At 44.0% G+C, this 24,473-nt stretch overlaps 1 protein-coding gene across 7 annotated transcripts in view; it reads left to right on the forward strand.

The window, feature by feature from the left end:
* ATOSA (atos homolog A) overlaps window positions 1-24,473 on the forward strand; it is a 74,362-nt gene that overhangs the window by 13,979 nt on the left and 35,910 nt on the right. For 2 of the 7 annotated variants that reach the window (XM_068108580.2, XM_078773044.1), the window contains exon 1: window positions 5,978-6,173. The exons of 3 other annotated variants lie outside the window; for them this stretch is intronic. Coding sequence is in view for 2 of the 4 variants with exons in the window: in XM_068108576.2 (XP_067964677.2) it covers window positions 20,944-20,986 (43 nt within the window). In the remaining 2 variants the exon portion in view is untranslated. Of the gene's footprint in view, window positions 1-5,977; window positions 6,174-20,928; window positions 20,987-24,473 lie in introns of those variants that run through there. 2 more of the 7 variants (XM_068108576.2, XM_068108578.2) reach the window with 1 other exon arrangement.

Below are 24,473 nucleotides of genomic sequence, written 5' to 3' on the forward strand. Positions count from 1 at the left end.
TGCTCACGTGGACACATACTGTCACGTGAAAAAGTAAGTACACCCCATGTAAAGTTTTGACTTTTTCAACGTATTTCAAAATACAGCTATTTGATCTTCATTTCAACAATATTGATAGATAAAGGTGATATGATAAAACAAATATCATGAAACATTTACATTTTGCAGTCCATTGTATAATTGTCCACCTTCTTCCTTATCCTCCTCTCCAACACCCATTCCAATGAGGGTATTGGAAAGGGTGTTGGAGAGGAGGATAAGGAAGAAGGTGAAGATCGATGAAATGCAGCTTGGATTTATGCCAGGAAGAGGAACGACAGACGCGCTCTTTATTGTGAGGCAGTTGCAGGAGAAGTACATGGAGAAGAGGTAGAAGTTGTTTCTTGGGTTTGTTGATCTGGAGAAAGCATTCGTTAGGGTTCCACGCGAAGTATTGACATGGGCATTGAGGAAGTTAGAAGTGGAGGAATGGTTGATCAGAGTAGTGATGGCAATGTACAAAAGAGCGTGCCCAGCTGTAAGGACGAAGGACAGGAACAGTGGTGAGTTTGAGGTGAAGGTGGGAGTGCATCAGGGGTCGGTACTGAGTCCACTACTATTTGTAGCTGTGATGGAGGTGCTGGCTCAGAACGTAAAGGAGGGCTTACCGTGGGAGTTGTTGTATGCAGATGATCTGGTGTTGATTGCAGAAAGTATGGATGGACTGAAGGAAAAGATGAACAAGTGGAAGGAATGTATGGAGACAAAAGGTCTGAAGGTGAATATAGGAAAGACGAAGGTGATGGGTGAGGTGGAAAGAACTGGGAAGTGGCCATGTGCTGTGTGCAGGAAGGGTGTCGGAGTGAACTCCATTCAATGTACAATGTGCGCTGAGTGGGTTCATCAAAAATGTAGTGGTCTGAGAGGGTCATTGACCAGTGTGGCAGCTACATTCAAATGTAAGGTGTGCACAGAGGGAGCTGCAGATGGAGGAAATGTTGAGTTGGACCTTGGAGACGGCGTGAAGCTGGAAGGTGTGAAAACATTTTGCTACCTCGGAGACGTGCTGAATGGAGAAGGTGGATCAGACTCGGCAACGGTTGCAAGAGTGAGATGTGCATGGAAGAAGTTTCGGGAACTGAGTGGCATGCTGATGAGGAGGGGAGTGTCGTTGAAGCTGAAGGGAAAGGTGTATGCTGCATGTGTGAGAAGTGATATGATTTATGGGAGCGAGACATGGGTAATGAACGTAGAGCAACAACGAAGGCTGGAAAGGGTGGAAATGTGAATGGTTCGGTGGATGTGCGGAGTATCGTTGAGAGAGAGGAAGGCAAATGATGAATTGCGAAAGATGATGGGAATAGAGCCTGTGATTGATGCTGTGAAGACGAACAGGTTGAGATGGTTTGGTCATGTGTTGAGGAAGGATGAAAGTGACTGGTTGAGAAGAGTGATGGAAATGAATGTGGAAGGAAGTAGAGGACGGGGAAGACCGAGAAAGACTTGGCTAAAGATGGTGGAAGAAGAAATGCAGGCAAGGGGGTTAACAAGGAGAGATGCAGAAAATAGAGCAAAATGGAGAAGATTGTCATGGGGACCGCAAGGCTACCCCCTCTCTATCAGGGAAAATGGCCTTAAAATGCATGTTGTTGTTGTTGTTGTAGTCCATTGTATAATTTAAATAAACATAAATGCAAATTTCGCATGTGGAAAAAGTAAGTACACCCCTACATTTATCACTATTTCAAATACCTAAAATTAGAATCAGGTGCACCAGCTCAGGTGCAAATGATTAGAACATCGTTAGAGAGGATCTTGGAGGAACCTGTGTTATTTAAACCTCAGACATTTAGTTTGGTTTGCTCTTTGTTGTTGAAGTGTGCGGCGTCACCATGCCGAGATCAAAAGAGCTCTCTGAGGCCTTCAGAAAGAAGGTTATAGATGCCTACGAGTCTGGTAGGGGATTTAAAAAGATCTCCAAACAATTTGAAATCAATCATTCGACTGTTCGGAAGATCATCTACAAGTGGAGAAGATTCCAAACAACTGCCAACTTGTTCAGGCCAGGCCGCCCCAGCAAGTTCAGCCCAAGAGCAGACCGCAAGATGCTGAAAAAAGTCTAAGAACCCCAGAATGTCATCACGGGACCGACAGGTAGCTCTTGCCACTGTTGATGTCAAAGTGCACGAGTCGACCATGAGAAAGAGGCTGCACAAATTTGATCTACATGGGAGGTGTGCCAGGAGGAAACCTTTGCTGTCCAGAAAGAACGTCAGGGCAAGACTAAAGTTTGCCAATGAACACCTCGGCAAAGACCAGCACTTCTGGAACAATGTGCTCTGGACAGATGAGTCAAAGGTAGAGCTATTTGGCCACAATACCAGAAGACATGTTTGGCGAAAACCAAAGACAGCATTTGATCACAAGAACCTGATACCAACTGTAAAGCATGGTGGTGGAAATATTATGGTTTGGGCAGCTTTGCTGCATCAGGGCCTGGGCAGCTCACCATCATAGAATCCACTATGAATTCTTCATTGTACCAGAGGGTGCTAGAGGATAATGTGAGGCCATCTGTCGGAAAGTTGAAGCTCAACCGAAGGTGGACCTTGCAACATGACAATGACCCTAAACATACCAGTAAATCCACCAAGGAATGGCTGAAATGAAAGAAATGGAGGGTTCTGGAATGGCCAAGTCAAAGCCCGGATCTAAATCCCATCGAGATGTTGTGGGGGGATTTGAAACGAGCTGTGCATGCAAGAAACCCCTCAAACATCGCACAGCTGAAAGAATTCTGCATGGAGGAGTGTGCAGAAATTTATTCCAGTCGATGTCAGACTGGTAGACAGTTCTAAGAAACGCCTACTTGAGGTTTTCTCCCAAAGGGGGCAATACCACCTATTAGAGCCAAGGGTGTACTTACTTTTTCCACATGCGAAATTTACATTTAGGTTTATTTAAATTATACAATGGACTACAAAATGTAAATGTTTCATGATATTTGTTATATTATATCACCTTTATCTATCAATATTGTTGAAATGAAGATCAAATAGCTGTATGTTGAAATATGTTGAAAAAGTCAAAACTTTACATGGGGTGTACTTACTTTTTCACGTGACTGTACGTCACCTGCAGTCCGTCTTCGAAATGCCATTCTGTTTGGTCTTGTAGGACAGGTTTGCTCCACAAGTACATGATTGGTGCAAAAATGTATTTGTCATCATCAAGTCGATGAATTAAAACCTAAATGTTCCGACTTGCATGAGTTGTTGAGATTGATATGTTGTCCAGATTTGTGGGAAGCGTAGCAAGTGGCTTGCCTGAGGAGATTTTGTCTAAAAATGTCCTTTCTTTATCTTCCAAAAAAAAAATATCGGAAAAACGCCCTTGCCTTTAATGTTGCTGCGGTGAGGCATGGCAGAATGACCTTTGCCCTCTTGTCTGGGAGCTCAGAATCTCACTTTGGAGGGGGGCTGGCACTGTGTCTGGTTCAGCCCAGATCTCAGTGTTATTTATTATGTTACTCCACACAAACTTTCATGTCAATCAAACTTAACATCCTTTCCCAATTATGAAAGTTTGTAATGGAGGCTGAGAGGTGGAACCTTTTCTTCTGTTTTGCTAGCCATTGGTTTGTAAATTGCAGTCCATTGTGAAAACGTGGCACTGCTTCGTGGCCTTTCACCGCAGCAATTCCGGTTGCTTGACAACCCAGGTGATTTGCACATGTGCGGAATGGGGCACGGGGACCGATCTCGAATTGAGGCCCGATTACGCTAGTTTTCCAAATGACTCTCCATCACGTGGCTCAGAGGCGTGTCCAGATCAGCTGGAACCGTCAGCTGGTCATCCACGTGCCTGCGCGGTTGCGGTCGAAGGTGGAGGACCGTGGCGAGAGTATTTTGAGAAAGTCACACAAAGCTTCGAGGGCCTGGTAGGAAATTGGAAGAATGGTGGGTGAGCTGGGCCGTACAGTGAGGGTGCTTGTCAAACTGCCATGTTCAGCAACACAGCAACTGCCCAGCCTTTGTTTGAGACGGGAAGCTGTTGCTGGGTGTAGTTGTCGATACGTCACCCATGCATACGCTTCTTCCCACAATCTCGATGTTTTTCTACTTTTTTCGTGATGGAATTTCTCATTAACTCAATTACCAGTATGCTTCACAAACCAAACTGTTGTATCTCGTGCGGCCAAAATGAGGGGGTAACTCTAGAGGTAATTTGACTATTGTTGAAAATGTGGCAGCAAGGTCACCAGGTTCAGTCCTGGTTGATGTTCCATTAACCACTGCGCGGTGTTCTGATCGTTTACCTTTCTGATAACTTATTGTTCATGAAACGGATGGCCATTTTATGCTTTGTACAGGCCTGTGTGATCTCACATGCCTGAGCTTTGACTGTGATGGCATCGGGCATTTCTAGCAAGTGTTTGTGACTTTGGTCCAGTGGTTTGTGGCAGGTAGGCAAAGTACCATGATGTTCTTAATATCATGAGACACGCTGGCCTTTCAGCACCCAATGGACAAGTCTGTACACTTTGTGGGTGTGTTTGATGTTGTGGGCCTACAAACTTGTCTAACCTCTAGAATTGCTCTCCGCTTTTATAGAAATTGTCTTCTGTTTTTTCCCTCGGTCTTCTGCTTCGTTAATGATGTTTGTGAGTCAGTAAATAGGGGGTTATCCTTCTGGTTTTCTCCCAGGCCTGCATAACCTGCATAACTCGATCTCTGTAAAGTAAAAGAGCAAAAGTCAAATAATATTATGAATAATAATGAATTGCTCTGTCCACTTTTATTTTTCACCTTCTGATGCAAAAAAACAAAATGTGGTTTGATGCTACAATGTCAGGTTCCTTTGCCCATTATAATGCCACAAATTTTGGAATTTACATCGAGTTCACTACTTAAGTCTGGTGGTGGCTTAACGGTTAAGATGGCTGGCTTAAAATCTTAGGGTCTTGAGTTCAAGCCCCTGGCATGCCATTGATTAACACCAGGTGGGTTGACTCGGTCTGTCATCCTTCCGAGGTCGGCAAAATGGGTACCAGTTTACTGGGAAGAATGAGCCATTCGAGTATCCTGCGTCGGAGTGGCAACCTGTCCAGGGTTGTGCCCTCCTTCAGGCACAATCGATCAGTTTGAACTGCTTTGATTGGACAAAGAGCTACAAAGATTGAACTGCCCTATTCATCACAAGATGCAAAAGTAGTGGTCTTCTTCTTCACTACCTATTACATGTGGTCTCTGCTCAGCAGGATGCAGAGGTCATGCACTTACCTTTCATCTGTCTAGATTGGGATCGATTTCAGACGTGACTGTAAACTGACAGATTGGTGTTTTGCAGGTGTTGCTTAATAAAGTGTGCCGTCCCTCAGATGGATGTTAAGTCAGATGTCCTTTCTGCCCACATTAGCTAGTGGACGTTAAATATACCACGGTGTCTTTAGCAAAGGAGTAAGTGAAATATTGCTGGCACCATTAACAGATTTCAAATTCATGCCTAAACTGCAGGTGTGAGTCCCCTTCCAAGGAACTTCAGTGTAGGATGAGGACATTAGGGCCATCAAAGCCTGTGCTATGATTGCCAACATGTGTTTTTCTGTCCATGCTCCATCCTCTGGCTACAATGTAAGCCAATTGCCATAGGACTGGTTTGTGCTTGTACAGGAGTGGGACTATGGAGTGATGACAGTTTTGTTTTTTTTCTCTGTGGGATGGGAATGACTCCATTTCTTGAGCAATCGCGAACATAGTCCAGTGTTGGATTTCCAGTACTGCTCCTAGAATGACCCCTCAGCATGTCGTGACACCTGCAGTTTCTCCGCTTCCTTATTGACAGGAGCCGCAGCATACGGGTTCATTTTCTCCACCCCGCTGTCATTCGTTCCACCTGGTAACAGTCGCTCCCATTGGCTGTCTGCCGTCGCTTTCCCCGCCTTATTGACGCGTATTGGCTTTCTTTCACCGTTGTCTCCGCCTACAGCGCTTCCAATGACAACAAACGGGTTTGCACACGATTAGCTCATTGGTCGGATCGAGGAACCTGGAGGGACTCGATGTGTGTTTGTTTGGGAAAAGTCTTGTAATTTTGGTGAATGTGTAACATGGTGTAAACCCCAATCCACCAGCAATCCAACCTGTCAAGGTGTAACCGGGGGCTACCGAGGGTGACGACTGGACTCTTCGGAGGTGAGTCCTCCCCCAACCCCAATCCCTCTCTATCTGCAAGCCCTGCTAACTTCCTCCAGCTGTCGGGTTGTCCCCAAGTACTCTGCTTGGCTTCCTGTCTGGCGAAAACCACTGCTGTTTATGTGCCCCAATCTGCATTTTCGTGTTCTGATTCTCGTGCAGCAGTGTTTCAAAACGTGCTTCCATATTCACTGTCCTTGTTTACTGATATCCTGCAGCCAAGCAAGCTATGAGTAAAAACCTTCCTGGTCCCAAATAGGAAAAGGCTGGGGAAAAGGGGTGTGGAGTGAATAAACACTTTGGCATTGGTTATCTTGTGGTTTTTCTCGCAAAGCTTTCACAGCTTTTTTTCTCGTATAATCTTAAAGGTCTGGATAGCCAACGAGAAATACGTGGGGGCCTTCAAAACATCCATAAAAGTGGAATACAAGCGTGTTAGACATGCTAAAAAAACCATAGTGAGGGTATATAAATAAATCTGTGATATATTTGCTTGTTAGTTAATTATATATATATATATGTACTCATATATTGAAAAAGAAAATCCTTTGGTGTACGTTTGACTCTTGTGAGCACCTCGTGCATTGGACTTTCAGAACAACCCATGTAGGTTTACATATGTTAAGCTTTTCTCATGGAGTTTATAGAGGGTCGGACACCAGTGCATTGTACATACTAGCAACGGTACCTGCCCTATGGGCGGGGCTTCAATTGGGAGGCCCAAATGAAAAGGCAAAATATCAGAAATTGAAGGCTTTTTTTATTTTAAACGATTTATATAAACATCTGTTAAATCATATCACACGAAAATCATCAAAATCTAAACAGTATTAAATGTAGAAGTTCAATAAAAGCCACATCACTGTTCATATCGGTAAATATTATTCCATCGTGTTTGGAAAAAGTAGAAAATTGGAAAATTTGGAAAACAATATAGCCTATTTTACTCCAGGGGGTCCCAGGACCACCCACCCAAAATATCGTTGCGATCGGTTCAGCCGTTTTTGCGGTACCTGGGAACGGACGGACAAACGGACATTTGTGGAATTGTAGTAAGATTTTGCACACAGCTTGGGCCTGCTGGTTGCATCATTGCTGGGAGCGCAACTGTGCTGGTGATGCAGTGACCCCTGTTATCAGTAAGCTGGTACTCATTTAGCCGACCTCAGAAGGATGACAGGCTGAGTCAACCCACCTGGTGGTGTTTCAACGGTACGACAGCGGCTCAAACCCTAATATCTTAAGCCAGCCACCTTAACCATTAAGCCAACTTCAAGCTTGGAAATGAGTTGATGTGATTTTTATTTTGATGTGTTGCGGTGTATTAATGTGGTCATTTTGCTCTTAAAACCAAAAATTTCACTCATTCTAGAAAATACTGGTCCGACCTAAAGGTGGTGGCGTGCATCGATGAAACACGATACAATCAAAGTTGCATATAATTGGTTATTTTCTTGCATGTGACACCTAAAGGTGATGTGTGTTGTACAAATGATCATCAAGGTCATACTGAAAATGTTCACCAAACCTTGCCATTCCATTTTGAATGAATGAATGAATGAATGAATGAATGAATGGACGTTAAAGATTCCACGACAGTGTCTTTTGCGAAGAAGAGTAGGCGAGTAGGCGACCAGCAACATGAACAAATTCCAAATTCCTCTCAACTGCTGCTGGGAAGGCAATGGCAAACCACCCAGCATAACCCTTGCTAAGAAATTGCTTCAGCAACACCGACGCGCTGCAACAGAGTATGCTCCACCAGAATTTTGTGTATAAATCATGACTTGTCTTTGCAATGTGAACCTCAGGTTCTCCGTGGTTGACAGGTGAACTATTGGAGTATGTGCTGGGGCATGCCTAAAATTATAATGTTTTGGTAAAACTGTGAATGCACCGATCCTTTTGGGGTTTTATTTTTTATTTTTTGGGCCTCTGCATCTATGTCGACACCTGCTGCATTCTGGCCCCTCGCAAAATCGTTTTCACAGAATGAAAAATATTTTGGTTCAAAAGCGAAAGCTCTAACCTATCAAGTTCTGGCACCCTACGTTCTCTTCTGTCCACTAACCAGATGTAGATAGATATCCTGTGAAAGGTGTGACAGCATAGGATGAAGTGATCATATGAATTTGTCTTCTCGCTCCAGGACGTGTGTGGTTAGCTCGACTATGGAACCAGATGTGGACGTTTCAAACAGTTGTTTATTTTATCTAATGGAAATGGAAATAACTGGTGCCAACAACAACTTTAATTTCCAGCATTTTATAAAGCTCATCCATCAAAGGGATATGTACCGAGTATGGATGCAGGCACAAAAGTTCAACATTAATGGTGTCCACAAATGATCTTTCCAAATCCGAACTGTAATGAAAAAATTCTGAAATGGGAAACGACGATGAGATTTGCTGCATCTGAAAGAGCTTTTCTCAAAGTTTTATTCCCATAAGATTTGTCAAGATCCTCATCTGAATCCCACCGGACCGTGTGTGTATACATTGTGTGTATACTGTATATGTATACATATATACTGTATACTGTGTATGTATAGGTGTATACTGTATGTGTGTATACATGTATACTGTGTGTGTGTATATGTACACTGTATGTGTGTACTGCCTTCAGAAAGTATTCACACCCTTTGACTTTTTTCACATTTTGTTATCTTACAGCCTGAATTTAAAATGGATTGAATTGAGATTTTTTTGTCGCTGATCTAAGCATCATACCCCATAATGTCAAAGTGGAATTTTTAGCCCCCGTTGGACTTTGACTTTACCCTTCGACTTTAACGTTGGACTTTTAGCCCCCACTCTGAAACAAAACGGGTCTTGTCCGTCTGTCCGTATGTGTGTGCGTCCACAACCATATCTCACTATCTCAGACATGTACGGACCGATTTTGTTCATACTTGGAACAAAAAAAAAACACATGATGGGAAACATATGCACATCATTTTGTTTAGCGATGCGATCAAAATGGCTGAATGGTGGCCTTTTTAGTTGTAAGAAAAACAAACAAAAAAAAAACGCCGATATTGAACACGTCCTCAAACATTTCTCGGACATGCACACATGAAAGCCCGCTTGGAGTTTGCAAAAAAAGCACCTAAAGGACTCTCAGACTGAGAAACAAAATTCTGTGGTCTTTCACGTGTCTTTCACTGAGGAGAAGCTTCCGTCTGGCCACTCTGCCATAAAGCCCAGATCGGTGGAGTGTTGCAGTGATGGTTGTCCTTCTGGAAGTTTCTCCCATCTCCACACAGGATCTCTGGAGCTCAGCCAGAGTGACCATCGGGTTCTTGGTCACCTCTATTACCAAGGCCCTTCTCCCCCGATTGCTCAGTTCTCCCCGGGCGGCCAGCTATAGGAAGGGTCCTGGTTGTTCCAAACTTCTTCCATTTAAGAATTATGGAGGCCACTGTGCTCTTGGGAACCTTCAATGCAGCAGGAATTTTTTTTTGGCTTACGCAGATCTGTACCTCGACACAATGCTGTCTCTGAGCTCTGCAGGCAGTTCCTTCGACCTCATGGCTTGGGTTTTTTCTCTGATATGCATTGTCAGCTGTGAGACCTTATTTAGACAGGTATGTGCCTTTCCAAATCATGTCCAATCAATTGAATTTACCACAGGTGGACTCCAATCAAGGTGTAGAAACATCTCAAAGATGATCAAGAGAAATGGGAGGCACCTGAGCTAAATTTCAAGTGTCATAGCAAAGGGTCTGAATACTTATGTAAATGTGATATTTCAGTTTTTTCTTTTTAATAAATTTGCAAAACTTTCTAAAATCCTGTTTTCTCTTTGTCATTATGGGGTATTGAGTGTAGATTGATGAGGGGAAAAAAAGAATTTGAACGATTTCAACAAAAGGCTGCAACATAACAAAATGTGAAAAAAGTGAAGGGGTCTGAATAATTTCTGAATGCACTGTACATGGACCGATTTTGTTCAAACTGAAACAGGGTGTGTGAACATAAATCTTGAAGTCTTTCCGCAGATTCTCAATGGGATTCAACTCTGGGCTTTGGCTGGGCCCCTCAAGGACTTTCACGTTCTTGTTCTGAAGCCATTCCAGTGTTGCTTTGGCTGTATGCTTGGGGTCATTGTCCTGTTGGAAAGCAAAACTTCACTGCAGTCTAAGGTCCTTTGCACTCTGAAACAGGTTCTCCTCAAAGATTTGCCTGTATTTGGCTCCATTCAATGTTCCCTCTGTCCTTACAAGTCTCCCAGTCCCTGCCACTGAAAATCATCACCATAGCATGATGCTGCCACCACCATACTTCACAGTGGGGATGGTGTTAGATGGGTGATTATCTGTGTTCGGTTTCTCCCAGATGTAGCACTTTGCATTAAGGCCAAAGATTTCAATTTTAGTCATCAGACCACAGAATATTTTGCCTCATGCTCTCTTGGTCTTTTACGTGCCCTTTTGCAACCTCCAGCCGAGCTGTCATGTGCCTTTTTCTCTGGGGTGGCTTCCGTCTGGCCACTCTCCCATAAAGACAAGATTTGTGAAGTGCTGCAGAGATTGTTGGCCTTCCAGCAGGTTCTCCCATCACAACAACTCTGTAGTTATGTCAGAGTGGTTATTGTGTGCTTGATCACCTCCCTGACCAAGGTCCTTCTTGCACAGTTGCTCAGTTTGTTCGGACCGCCAGCTCTAGGAAGAGTGGGTATTTCAATTTTCTTTCCATTTCCTAGTGGTGGAACTCATTGTGCTTTTGGGAATGTTCACCACTCTAGAAATTATTTCATATCCTTCCCCAGATCCATGCCTCCTCACAATTCTATATCGGAGTTCTAAGGACGGTTCCTTGCACTTCATGGTAGAGTTTCTGCTCTGAAATGCACTGTCAACTGTGGAACCTTATATAGAAAGGTGTGTTTGTTTCTCAATCATGTGCAATCAATTGAATTGGCCAGAGGTAGACTCAAATCAAGTTGGAGAAACATCTCAAGGATGATCAAAGGAAATTGGATGCACCGGAGCTCAATTTGGAGTGTCATAGCAAAGGGGTTGAAGACTTATTGACTCGAGACATTTCAGCTTTTCATTTTTAATAATTTTGTAAAAAATAAAAAAAATAAAAATGAACCCACTTTGACATTGTGGGTTATTATGTGTTGGTTTAGTGACAGAAAATCTCAATTTAATCCATTTTAAATTCCGGCTGTAGCACAACAAAATGTGAAAAAAGTCAAGGGGTGTGAATACCTTTTGAAGGCACTGTTGATACACTGTCATGGCCAAAAGTATTGGCACCCTTGCACTTTTTTTCAAATAATGCACCATTCCTTCCAGAAAATTGTTGAAATTATAAAATATTTTGGTATACACATTTGTATTTCTTTGGTTTGTGGTGGAGCAAAACAAAAAAAAGCTGAAAAAATTACTAAATCTTAGCTTATTCCATACAGAAATCCTAAAATGGCCTAAACAATATTATTGGCACCTTTTAGAAGTTGTTAGAAATAATTAGATTTCAAGCAGGTGATTCTCCTTTACTTTGGAATTGAACTTACCTGTGGTGAGTTTCAGGTGCCTGCAATATAAAAATCACTCATTCAACCAGTTGGAACAGAGAAAAGGAGTCATTCTGCTGTTTTGTGTCACTGTGTGTACCGCAATGAGCATGGAGAAAAGAAAGAAAAACAGAAAATTGTTTGAGGAGGTCAGACACAAGATTGTAGTCAAGTATGGACAATCTCAAGGCTACAAGTCCATCTCCAGAGACCTTGATGTTCCTGTGTCATCGTACACAATGTTATCAGGAAGTTTGAGGCCCATGGCACTGTCGCCAACCTCCCTGGACGTAGCCGCAAGAGAAAACTTAATTGAAGATTGCAGCGAAGGATTGTTCGAATGGTGGAGAAAGCACCTCAATCAACTGCCAAACAGATTGAAGCTGACCTTCAGACACAAGGTACGACAGTTTCAACTCGCACCATCCGTCACCAACTTGATGAAAGGGGGTTCTATGGTTGGAGACCCAGGAGGTCCCCACTGCTGAGAGAGCCCGACTGGAGCTTGCCAAAACACACCTGAACAAGCCACAATCCTTCTGGGAGAATGTCCTGTGGACATATGAGACCAAATTAGAGCTTTTTAGTAAAGCACATCATCTCTATGTTTACAGAAAACAAAATGAAACCTTCAAAGAAAAGAACACCTTCCCCTACAGTCAAACATGGAGGAGGTTCAGTGATGTTTTATGGTTGTTGTGCTGCCTCTGGCACTGCATGCCTTGAATGTGTGCATGGCAACATGAAATCAATAGATTACAAAGGCATTTTGGAGCGCAATGTTCAAATCTGGGAGAACTGGAGCAGTTTGCACAAGAAGAGTGGGCAAAACTGCCAGTAGCTCATTCATGGCTATAGGAAGCCCTTGACTGCAGTTATTTTGTCCAAAGGCCGTGCTACCAAATATAAAGTCCAGTGGTGTCAATAATTTTGTCAATGCCATTTCTTTATGATTTCTGATTTAAAAGGATATATTAAGTTCTGAATCAAAAACAAAGGTTCTGTTATATTAACAGTGAAATAAAGAATTGTGGAGACCAAATACTTTTGTCAATTTCAACTTGTTTTTAGATAAAATTGGGAGTTATTTGAAAAAAGTGCAATGGTGTGTGTGTGTGTGTGTGTGTGTGTGTGTGTGTGTGTGTGTGTGTGTGTGTGTGTGTGTGTGTGTGTGTGTGTGTGTGTGTGTGTGTGTGTGTGTTTGATTCAGATGCAAATGAATGATGATGGAATATGCAGAAATTGAGGGCCAAAATATAGTGAGCTTCATTCAGTAGCACTTCAGACACTACATCTTAAACTGAGCAAATGCACATTTTATACGTGACTTTAGATATTACATGATCAGCCCCACAATGCTTGGTGTGCATGTGCAGAAGCCCCTTAGCAACAGCTGTCATCGGGGCAGCTAACGTATATTACACGAACGTTGTAAATACAAGTTTGTGTGGGGGCGTAAATTCTCTTATCTAATTGTGTACCGTGTAGCGCCACCTGGTGGTGGTGGTGGGGGGGGGGTATTATAAGTTTCTTTTTACCTGGGCAACGCTGAGGTTAAAGCACTATTCGCACGGTTAAAGTTGTTGTCCTCGCCCCCCCACCTCCCCTCATTCTTTGGACTTTCTCGTTTGCATTAACAAAAACAAACAAACAATTGATTCCCATTGACGAGATGGAGCATGCAGGACAAAAGACTTCAGGTTGCAGTGAGTCCCGTGTCCTAACCGTGTGTACGTAAATGACTGAGAGCAAAGTTCTTTAACTCTGTTTACCGCCAGTGGAAGTACCTGATCCTATTCCTCGGTTATTAGTTATTACGTTCCTCCATAACCCAAGGTGGACAGAGGTTGTTTTCACCCCTGGGTGTTTGTTTGTTTGTTTGTTTGTGTGCATGATATCTCAAAAAATTGTGGACGTCTTCAGATGAAACCTGGTGGACAGGTTGTGTATGTCACATGGCCGTATTGACTCGATTTTGGAAATTAAATTCTAATCTAATCTGGATACGAGAATTTTTAAATGATTCTTCACCATTGAGATATGGGGCTAAAATGACACATAGCACGATATCTCAAAAAGTTGTGGACGGAGTATGACAAAACTTGCTGGATGAGTTGGGTAGGTGACAAGAACAAGCCGATTAGATTTTGTTTCAGGTTCATATCGAGATCTTGGCCTATCAGTGGGATACAAACCGTAAACTGTTCAGCCAGGTGGAGGTATGCTCTCTACCGAGTGCCATTATAGTTTCACCTCAGATATTCTCAATTGTTCCTTCACTATCTCTCTACTTAGATTCTTCTTCATCTTTCATACCTTGTCTTTTTTTTCTTCACAAATGCATTAATCCCCCCACCACCTCACTTCCTTTCATAGTTTCAAAATTATTAATTGTTGCGGACCCAGATTTTATTTTTCATTTTCCTTGAAAATGTGAATGGGGTTTGTTATACATTCTGTCGAGTCCACCATGTACGACAGGCCCGTGTGTTGAAAGGGTTTAATCCTCTATGAGGTCACAGTGCACAGCTGATGACCCAGTCGGTGTTCATTCCTTTATATTCCACTTTTCTTCCTCACCCTTTCTCTTTTTCAGTGTGTGCCACCATCCCTCTCACTTTCCCACCCCCTCCTCCCTCCCTCCATCTCTCTCTTTCTTTCCCCATTGTGTGTTCTGCTCTGTGAATAACTTATTGGGTTGATCCATATTGTCTTCTTTTCCTGTCTCTATTCCTTCTCCATTATCTTTTGTCTCCTCATGGAGAATCCCCCTAACTTGCATTCTTTTACAACAGACAAAATTAATCACGACATCCTCACAAGTCTGTCCCTAAATAATAACGAATCGCTTGTTTATCCACTTAAGTAAATATTGTTTTATGATGTAACGGTATGTGTTTGGAATTGTTGTGTTGAACAGTGGAGGCTGAAATAATTCTTTATAAATATATAGACACACACACACACACACACACACACACACACACACACACACACACACACACACACACACACACACACACACACACACACACACACACACACACACACACACACACACACACACACACACACACACACACACTTGCATTTGCACATACACTATATATATATATATATATATATATATATATATATATATATATATATATATATATATTTTTTCTCTTCTAGTCTTGGGGGATTTCAATGCATCGACTGGCACTGACAGGGATGGTTATGAGGCATGTGTTGGTCCCCATGGATCAGGGACTGTGAACCAGAATAGCACTAATTTCCTCGGCTTTGCAAGAAGTCATGGACTTAGGGTGGCTGGCTCATGGTTTCAGCACCCACAGCCTCATTGCTGGACTTCGTATTCCAATGCTGGGGGTGTGGCGAAGGAGATTGACCATGTGCTCATTGATGGTCGATGGCGGATGCTCCAGAACTGCAGGGTCTCCCGGAGTGCTCAGTTCCTTAACACTGACCATAGGCTTGTTGAAGAAACTCTGAAGTTGCAGCTCAAATCCAAGAGAATGCTGTCATCCCAGCCGAGCTTGGATGTGGGCAAGCTCGAGTAGCTGAGGAGTTTGCGAGCAGGTTGAGTGGGGTTTTTGGGGGGTCTGGATGCTTCGGGGGATCCTGAGGAGTTGTGGAGTGCCTACAAGACCACCATTCTTGATGTTGCCAGTGGCTGTCTTGGAACCCACCGTCGGGCGAAGAAGAACTTTGTCTCTCAGTGGACGCTCGATACCATCTACTAGAGTCGCAGGGCCAGGCTTGATGGCAGAGCTGAATTGTTCTGGGACCTGAGGCATAAAACTGTACGTTTGCTGAGGGCAGACAAGGGGGCCTATGTGTGAGGAATCTGTGAAAGGGTAGAGCATCACTTGTGGTCATGCGACTCTTGTCCTGCTTACAGAGGAATCCTTGCATTGCGTTCCTCTATGCCTGTCCCTAGGTGTACTGCTGTTAGAGCAGATGGTGGTGGCCTCTTGACAGAGGAGTCTGAAGTGAAGGCCTGCTGGGCCGGTTACTTTGAGCGGCTGTGCCAGGCTTACCCACCGGCTGTTGAGTTGGATATCAGGGGTGCCTTCACTTGTGGAAACACAGGCAGCGGTGAACCGGTTGAAAGGGGGCAAATCTCCTGGGATTTGTGGCATCCATGCTGAACCTCTCAAGGCTGGTGGAAATGCTGTACTTGTCGTTGCATGCAGTTCTGTGCTCTGTTTGCAGCATAGGCATCATCCCAACTGACTGGAAGAGGGGCCTTGTTGTCCCCCTTTGGAAAGGGAAGGGTGACCACCAGGACTGCAACAACTACCGAGGGGTGACGCTACTCTTGGTGCCGGGCAATGTCTTTGCTTGGATCTTTCTTGAGAGGGTTCGCCACCATTTGCTCGAGCACCAGCGACCATAGCAGTTGGGCTTTTCACCAAAGAGGTCAACGATTGACCGTATCCTTGTGCTTTGGGTCCTCACTGGATGCAAGCGAGAATTTCACCAGCGGCTGCTTGCAGCCTACGTTGATCTCTGCAAAGCATTCGATTCGATGAATCGGGATGCCCTCTGGAGGATTTGTGGGGTGCCACCAATGCTGATCAATCTGATCTCTGGACTACACTCTGGTACTGAGAGTGCTGTGAGGTGTGGTGGCTCCGTCTCTGATTTATTTCCAGTTGTTACTGGAGTTCGGCAAGGGTGTGTACTGCTCCCACACTCTTCAGCGCTTGTATGGATTGGATTCTGGGGAGGATGTCGGAGAGGTCAGGCTGTCGTGCATCGTTTGGGAGTGTCAAGATCTCTGACCTTGATTTCGCAGATGATGCAGTCATCTTTGCCGAGACGCTGGATATTCTTACAGCGGCCCTCCAGGCACTGAATGAGGAGGTGGAGCCGCTGGGATTATGGATTTCCTGGGTCAAACCAAGATCCAGGCTTTCAATGACATATTGGATGCTGATGTCTTGTCTGAGCCTGTTTGTGGTGAAGATGTTGAGATCATGAAGAGATTCACTTACCTTGGCAGTGTTATTCATGTCTCCTCATGTTGTGAGCCAGAGGTTGATAGACGTCTGGGTCGGGCCTGGGGAGTCATGGATTCACTGGATCATGGGGTGTGGCGCTGTCGGTATCTATGTCGGAGGACGAAAGTCAGAGTCTTTAAGTCCTTGGTGCTTCCAGTCTTGCTCTATGGATGCGAGACTTGGACCCTCACCAAGGGCCAGAGAATGAGACTTAACTCCTTCGGAACCAGGTCTCTTCAGAGAATCCTTGGCTATCGCTGGTCGGACTTTGTGTCCAACGAGTGGTTGCTGAGAGGGACTCAGATGAGATTTGTTACCTGTATGGTCCATGAGCATCAGCTGTGGTTGTATGGACATGCGGCTCGTTTTCCTGTCACTGATCCAGCTCACCAGATACTCTCAGCAAGGGATCCTCGTGAGTGGAGGAGGCCAACGGGCCGACCGCATGCCGGGTGGTTGCAGCAGGTATCTCAAGGATATAGGGATGGGCCAGGCATCAGCCTGGGGGATGGCCAGACTGAGGCCCCTGGAGTACCGTCAGAAAGTGGATGCGGTGACGCACTGCTCCTGCGCATGCCCCCATCCCTGACCTGACCTATCAACTACCATAATGGTCTCAGGTATGGTTGCATAATAATAATAATTGGGCTTTCTTCTGTTAACAGTCAAATACTTTGAAAAGATGCGCCTGAAGCATTGATTGGGTTGTGTTGAGGTGTTTTAATGGCCGTTCCTCCACTGCAGTGCGAAATGCCAATGGAGGCAGTGTAACAAGCTCTCAACCTGGCGTCTCATTTTATTTAGAAAGAAAGCAAAGTTGTTTAAAAAAAAACCTCCTTTATCTCAATTTTCTTTTTCTTATGATCTCATCATTTGAAGTCAGGTGCACTTGGAGGTGAGGCCTTAGTAGAACATGTTGATTATCACTGCACACCAATCTTTTTTTTACCTCCACAACTGGGCTAATTAAACTTGAATGTTGGATGTTCAAAGAATCCATTTTCTCATTAATTTTTTGAACAGCTTTTTGACAACACCTCCTCTCCCTCTATCTATCCCTCCACCCCTTCTTTTCCCTTCCCCTCCATTCTCTCCACAATATTCTCTTATTGACTTCCCTTTGTTGCTCACACTTTCCAGACCCTCCTCCCATGAGCCCTAACTTTTCACTTTCGAAGCTAAACTGTCAGGATAACTCGGTAGTCGGCTTGTTATCTGCACGTTTGGTGATTCTCCGATTCCTGGTGTTCACAGGCCGAGAATTGCGTTCAAGTAAATTCCATAATATCCGTCCCATTTACTTGCACTTGCATCTAGGCAAGTGAATATCTCGTGGAATTTTTCCAATTCTTAGGCCAGAACTGACCAGTACCACAGCCAAATTCCTTCCTCTTGATCTACAGTGCTTGGTCCTTATCCATCTGTCACCAGGAAATGGTGAGCTGCACTGAAAGTGCTTACGGTCATTGTTGAGTCGTTTAAATCCTTTTGATTCTGAGGTTCACCTTTCATCCCTCTGCAGAGGTGCTCCCTCATTTTGAAATCTTACCCACGTTCACATTCATTGACAATTGGTGGAAACCTCAATCCTCTGCCATTCTTCCAAGGCGGTCGTCCAATCCCATGAAATGCTGAACTTTTCACCTTTTTGGGTTTGAAAACGATTAAAACATGAAGAGCACTTTGTCTTCACAATTGTAGACAGCACCTGCAAAAAGCATCTCATAATCTTCAGGTACGACGATTTTAAACGTAACAAGGCCACATACGTACGGGTAGTGGCCAGTAGTAGGCACGATGCCATTCTCAGCCCCTCCTTAAAGCCCATTATCTGCTGTTGCTACGCTCAGCTGTTTGCTGTGTGCGTGGCATGGGAAGAAGTCAGCAGCTGTTTGTTGGTTGATGGTAGTTGATTGTACTGAAAGGTAGACCATAAAAAGTTAGCACCTGCCACGTGGTTATTGCTGCCACTAAAGGGATGCCAGTTCCTGTTCGGAGGTTGTTTTTTTTTGTTGTTGTTGTTGAGTCCTTGGTGGGAGTGTGCGTGTTGAGTGCAGAGGGTCAGAGCAATAGTAAGTCTGTTTCACTTTTAAGTGCAATGAATTGCCAATACCTACGTTTGTTTCACAAGTACTGTTATTTTAAAACTGAACTTGACATCGGAATTTAGCAAGACAGAATCAATGGCTGGGCTTGCACAAAGTTTTGAACAACCCACTTCTTGCACAAGAGAGCGATGCTTTGTCAGCTGCTACACAGGTCGAGCTTGTTTGGGTTTTGCGCATGAGGCCTAGCGAGAGCTCTAAGCTTTAAAGCATTTATTCATTTGCCTTCATCAACTTTATATTGTGTCGATGAGAAAACGAAATTGCAGAGACGTATCCTTTGAGTACTCATGCTATCTTTGGCCGAGTGCCCTTCTCTAGATTGCTTGCTCTTCCTGCCAGGATTCCGATACTGCGGCGGTGCTGCCCCCACGTTGCAATATCGTAGTCAACTGCAAACGCGTGGGCATTTTGGGATAGAAATTGCCACAGTTGAATTCCATCTCGTGTATACAATTGTGATTTATTTGTTCCATTGATTTTGCAACTGGGGAGGTTAGGTAGGGCATAAGTTTGTTTTATGAACGCACAACAGGTACCATACTATGCATTTGTTTTATGATAGTGTGATACCTGTTGTAGTATATTATGACAGCTGATCATTGAAGAGGTGAGGTCTTCGAATGCTGTAGCTATCGCATTAATAAAACAATATATTGAGTAATGGGACCATGGTGGCTGCTGGGCAGACATCGCGACTTGACAGTCGGTCTAGCGAGTAGCTTTCTGGCAGGCACACTTTGCCACAGCCAATGGGCTGCCTGCTCCTGTTGCTAGGGCCTGTCTGGGGGAAGCCAACGGCAGAGAGTGCAGCTGTAGGCTCAGGTTAGAAGGTCTGTTGCTCAGCGGAACAGCTGCATTGTTAGTTTATGGTCGGAGCACTATGGCCGGGCTGGACAGGTGAGATAGTTTGCATTTTGCACTGTTGTCCAGGCCTTATTCAGGGAGAGACATTGAGGGAATCTGAGTGGTAGGTTGGACAAAACTCCCAAGTTTTTATTCTTTTCTCTCCTTGTGCGGACAGAGTTTGTATGCATGTAGCTTTGTTCATTCTTTGCTACCGTCTGCTGTCGGAATGGATGTTTACATCGGTCAGCAATCACTCGCCGCAATCTGTGCTAAGAGCAAGAGACAGGTTGCAAAAATATGCCTTAGGTTAAGTGGACGTGTTTTTTTGTAACCTAGGATGGGGGGGGGGGGGGGGCGGCAGGAAACGAGAGGAAGGAAAGATGCTTGTTTGATGGGGGGGGGGGGTTGTGTTGGATAAAGTAGGATCTCGTTGGCTTCAAACTTGTCTTGAAAGCAAACTTGTTTTGTGTTTCTGTGTTCTGAATGCGGCGTCAGATGAAACCCAGTGGCAGTTCATTGGACACAGGCGTGGAGGATATATATTCTCACCAGGTCGTTTATTGTTAGCCGTTAAGCGTATTTTATTTTTGTGTTGCAACATGAAAGCCGCGCCACTGTCCCCACTCACCACCCCCTCCATCACTCGGTGCCTTTCCATTGTCAGTTTTGAATTTGATCAATCAAATGTACCGTATTCTTGACAGCATGGTTGATGGCAAAGCAGTTCCTGGGAAAATCTGCTGCTGAGCGGATTGGGCCATGCTGGGCGGTTTGGGCCATGCTGGGTGGTTTGGGCCATGCTGGGCGGTTTGGGCCATGCTGGGCGGTTTGGGCCATGCTGGGTGGTTTGGGCCATGCTGGGCGGTTTGGGCCATGCTGGGCGGTTTGGGCCATGCTGGGCGGTTTGGGCCATGCTGGGCGGTTTGGGCCATGCTGGGCGGTTTGGGCCATGCTGGGCGGTTTGGGCCATGCTGGGCAGTTTGGGCCATGCTGGGCAGTTTGGGCCATGCTAGGTCGATTGCCATTGCCCTCCCAGCAGTCGGTCAGTGCAGGAATTTGTAAAAATAGAAAAAACAATACTAGTAATTAAATATACTATATATAAATATATATATATGATGCCGGCGATAATTTGCTTGCTTTTCACGAAATATGTTGTGGGTTATTTAACTTCCACCACTTCCAGTGTTGACAGTAGGTCCACCGGCTTCATGGCCTTCCAAGGGACGGGTACATATATCGATGCTTCGCCCTGCATGTGAAATTGCAGGATGACAGTTGATGACTGGAGTCGAGATTCGAACCCAGGCTAGACAGGTCAGAGGTGAGTGCGCAAACCTACAAGTTATCCTGCCAGCCCCTAGTTTTGTTTTAAAAGGTCGCAACTGTTACTTGATGGGCCTGGGGAAAACAAAATCTGCTATTTGATCAGGTTTGTTACTTCAGTCACTGAAGCTGGAGGTTGTTTTCAACCCTGTCTATTTGTTTTTTTTTAAATCTGTCTGTCTGTGAGCAAGATGTCTCAAAGTTATGGATGGATTCTGATGAAATTTGGTGGACTGGTTGGGTGTGTGACGAGGACAAATTGATCAGATTTTGGTGAAGATCTGGATCTGGATACTATAATTTTTATTGTTTCTTCACCATTGAGTGATGGGACAAAAAACAATATATAGCATGACATGCTCCTCTAAAATTTACATTTTAGAACCCTCCAGCCTGGTGTTGGCTTAGCGGCTAGGGTGCCAGCTTAGGATCCCAGGATCCTGGGTTCGAATCCCGGTCGATCGCTGAATTAACGCCAGGGGGGTTGACTCAGCCTGTCATCCTTCCGAGGTCGGCTAATTGAGTACCAGTTCACTGGTAATTCCCTGCTTGTCGTAAAAGGCGACAAAAAGGGTTGGCGGCAGGAAGGGCATCCGGCCGTAAAACATTGCTTCAAAAAGGGGACCAAAAAACAACAACAACCACGGTCCCCGAAAAAGGCCAACCCCCGCTCTGCGGGGAAAAATGGCCTCTAAATGTGTTATTTATATTTTTATAATTAGAGCATGATGTCATACATGCTTCACCTGCCAATGTACTTCCAGGTGTATCCAAATACTTATGCCCATGGTCTCTTAAAACTATCCCCTTATATCATTGCATTAGAGATGTTGCCCTTTCTTTTTCAATTCCTGAATTGGAAAAAAGAAAACTTGGCAAGTGAATCTCATTTTTGTTCGTCTTTTATTCCCATGACCCCTGACTGGTGATGTCACTGAGTGAAGACTAACGACCGTGCGTTATTGCTATTCTTGGTACACAAGATACAGATCGATCATAAAATTGTTTTGAAATTCCCGACCCATTTCTCGCCATCAGGCGGCATCGGTGTTTTCTGGAGGTTGTGATAATACAAACGAAGATGGGTTTTTCATTTTTTCCTGAATAGTGGAATAATGGATAGTGGAACTATATCTTGTATTGTACATTTTATTGATTGATATCAGGATTCCAGACGATCATACTATTGATTTTCAAATGAAGGGGTAACTTAGGAAACGTCAGCTTCTGCTTGCTTCCCATGGTGGTTAGCATACCTCGATCAACGTCCTCTTGATTCCATCCATAGCCCTTTGTGGAACCATATTGTACAGAATATATTGTCCTGTCACCAGCGATTAAGACCGCCGGATGACGGATAACCGAGACGGTTTTACTTCCGAGGAGGCACCCTGAATAATGGCGGTATTTTTGTTGCGCGTGGAATGAAGGGATGTGAAGCGTTTATCTGAATGAAACACACGGGTTTATACTGAAACCACAAACAAGTAAACAGGATAAATTCAACAAATATGAGTTAATGAAAATGAAGCGAGGTTTGAAGTAAATATTGAAGTAAACTAAAATTCTAACTGAGGTACTTCCATTCACGGACTCAAAAACAACAGAGAAGGGGAGAGATAATGAAATAAAATCCCATTAGCCAGCCGGCACTCAGCTTTGGCCTCAAGTGGCCCTCTTCGTGGAGCTTGGGGCGATGGCTCAGTTCTCTTGCGCCGGAACGCACAAGATAGCGCCTAAGGCGCCAACGGTGGTGAGGTGAGCAGATGGGACAGCCTCCTTTCTCCTCCACCGTCTGGGGAAGCACATGCGGCCTTCAGCTTACTTGCGAGCCAACAATAATTGAAACTCCTTTTTAATCACCGCAGCAGAAACCCTCTCCTCAGCTCGCACAAAATGGCCAAGCCTTCTCCTCAAAAACGGAGAGAGAGAGATCGAGATCGAGATCGAGATCGAGATCGAGATCTACTTCTTCCCCCAACGTCTCCCGAAGCTTCTCGCTCTGACGTCACCCCCGGCCCCCTCGGCCAATCATGACCTTCAGGGGTGTGCCCTGCCGGCTTTCTTCCACGCCCATCGTACCACTCTGGGGGAGCGGGGCCTTTTGCCGTAAGTGTTCATGTGGGCGGGGCTTAGTTGCCGTGCGTGTTCATAGAGCCGGCCTTGTAAATGTAAAACGTTAGGGAAAATCACATACTGGGGAAAACTAACCTTAATCCCTAACTAATTATCACTGCTTTACCCCTTGTGTGAAGGCACATAAACAATCTTAAGCTACAGTTTCCCTACTTAAGTACATCGAGCGAGATTTCTCCTACGCGTCCACGGTCCATGCTATAATTATACAGTCCTACCTTTAGTATGGGATTCCTTTTACCTACCCCCCTTCCCCACAAACGTAACAATATTTAACTCTAGTACTGGTAAGCTGGTACACCAAGTATTATTTACATTTTAGACAATTGGAAGGTATGAGTGCTGCATTCCCCCCATTGAAACAATGGCATGGCATGCATTTGCTGATTATCATCGACATTCGGGGGATTTGCCTCGACATTTGCGGATTTTCGCGATTCGGAAACCAATCGCCCCTTTTTCCATTGAAAAATTTTCCCGCCATTCGCGGTTTCACAATTTGCGGCACTTTCCAGGAACGTATCCCCCGCTGTTTTTTTTGTGTTTATATGTGTTTTTTGGTTTTGTTATATACTAGGGCATGCCCGTACTATATATATGCCCGTACTATATATCTATCTAAAATTATATCCCCCCCCTCTATTTACATGAAATGGTTTGGTCCATTCGCAACGCCAAAGCGAACGGCGAACGGCTTGCGAGTACAGTGACAATCCCCCCCCTCTATTTACATGAAATGGTTTCGTCCATTCGCAACGACCACAGAACCCCCCCCCCTCTATTTACATGGAATGGTTTGGTCCATTCGCAACGCCGGCACACGCGATCGTTCGCTGCTCTCTGATTGGTTGAATCGTTTTTTGGACATAGCTCGGTAAGTAATTGTCCGATTAATATGAAACCTTGAAAAGGCACATCCTCGGGTCCCCAGCAATATACCTGGCAAGTTAAAAGTATATCGGACCCGTGGTTGTCGAGAAACAGCGGTCACAGACAGACAAACGTACAAACGTACAAACGTACAGAGATTACTGGAATTATAGATAGATATATATATATATATATATATATATATATATATATATATATATATATATATATATATATGGTATATATATATATTATATATATATATGGTATATATATATGGTATATATATATGGTATATATATATATGGTATATATATATATGGTATATATATATATATATATGGTATATATATATATATATATATATATATATATATATATATATATATATATATATATATATATATATATATATATATATATATATATATATATATATATATATGTTTTTTGTTTGTTTGTTTTTATTCTGGTACATA

Source organism: Myxine glutinosa, chromosome 2, assembly GCF_964187855.1.
Source record: "Myxine glutinosa chromosome 2, kmMyxGlut1.1, whole genome shotgun sequence".
NCBI classification, from domain to species: domain Eukaryota; kingdom Metazoa; phylum Chordata; class Myxini; order Myxiniformes; family Myxinidae; genus Myxine; species Myxine glutinosa.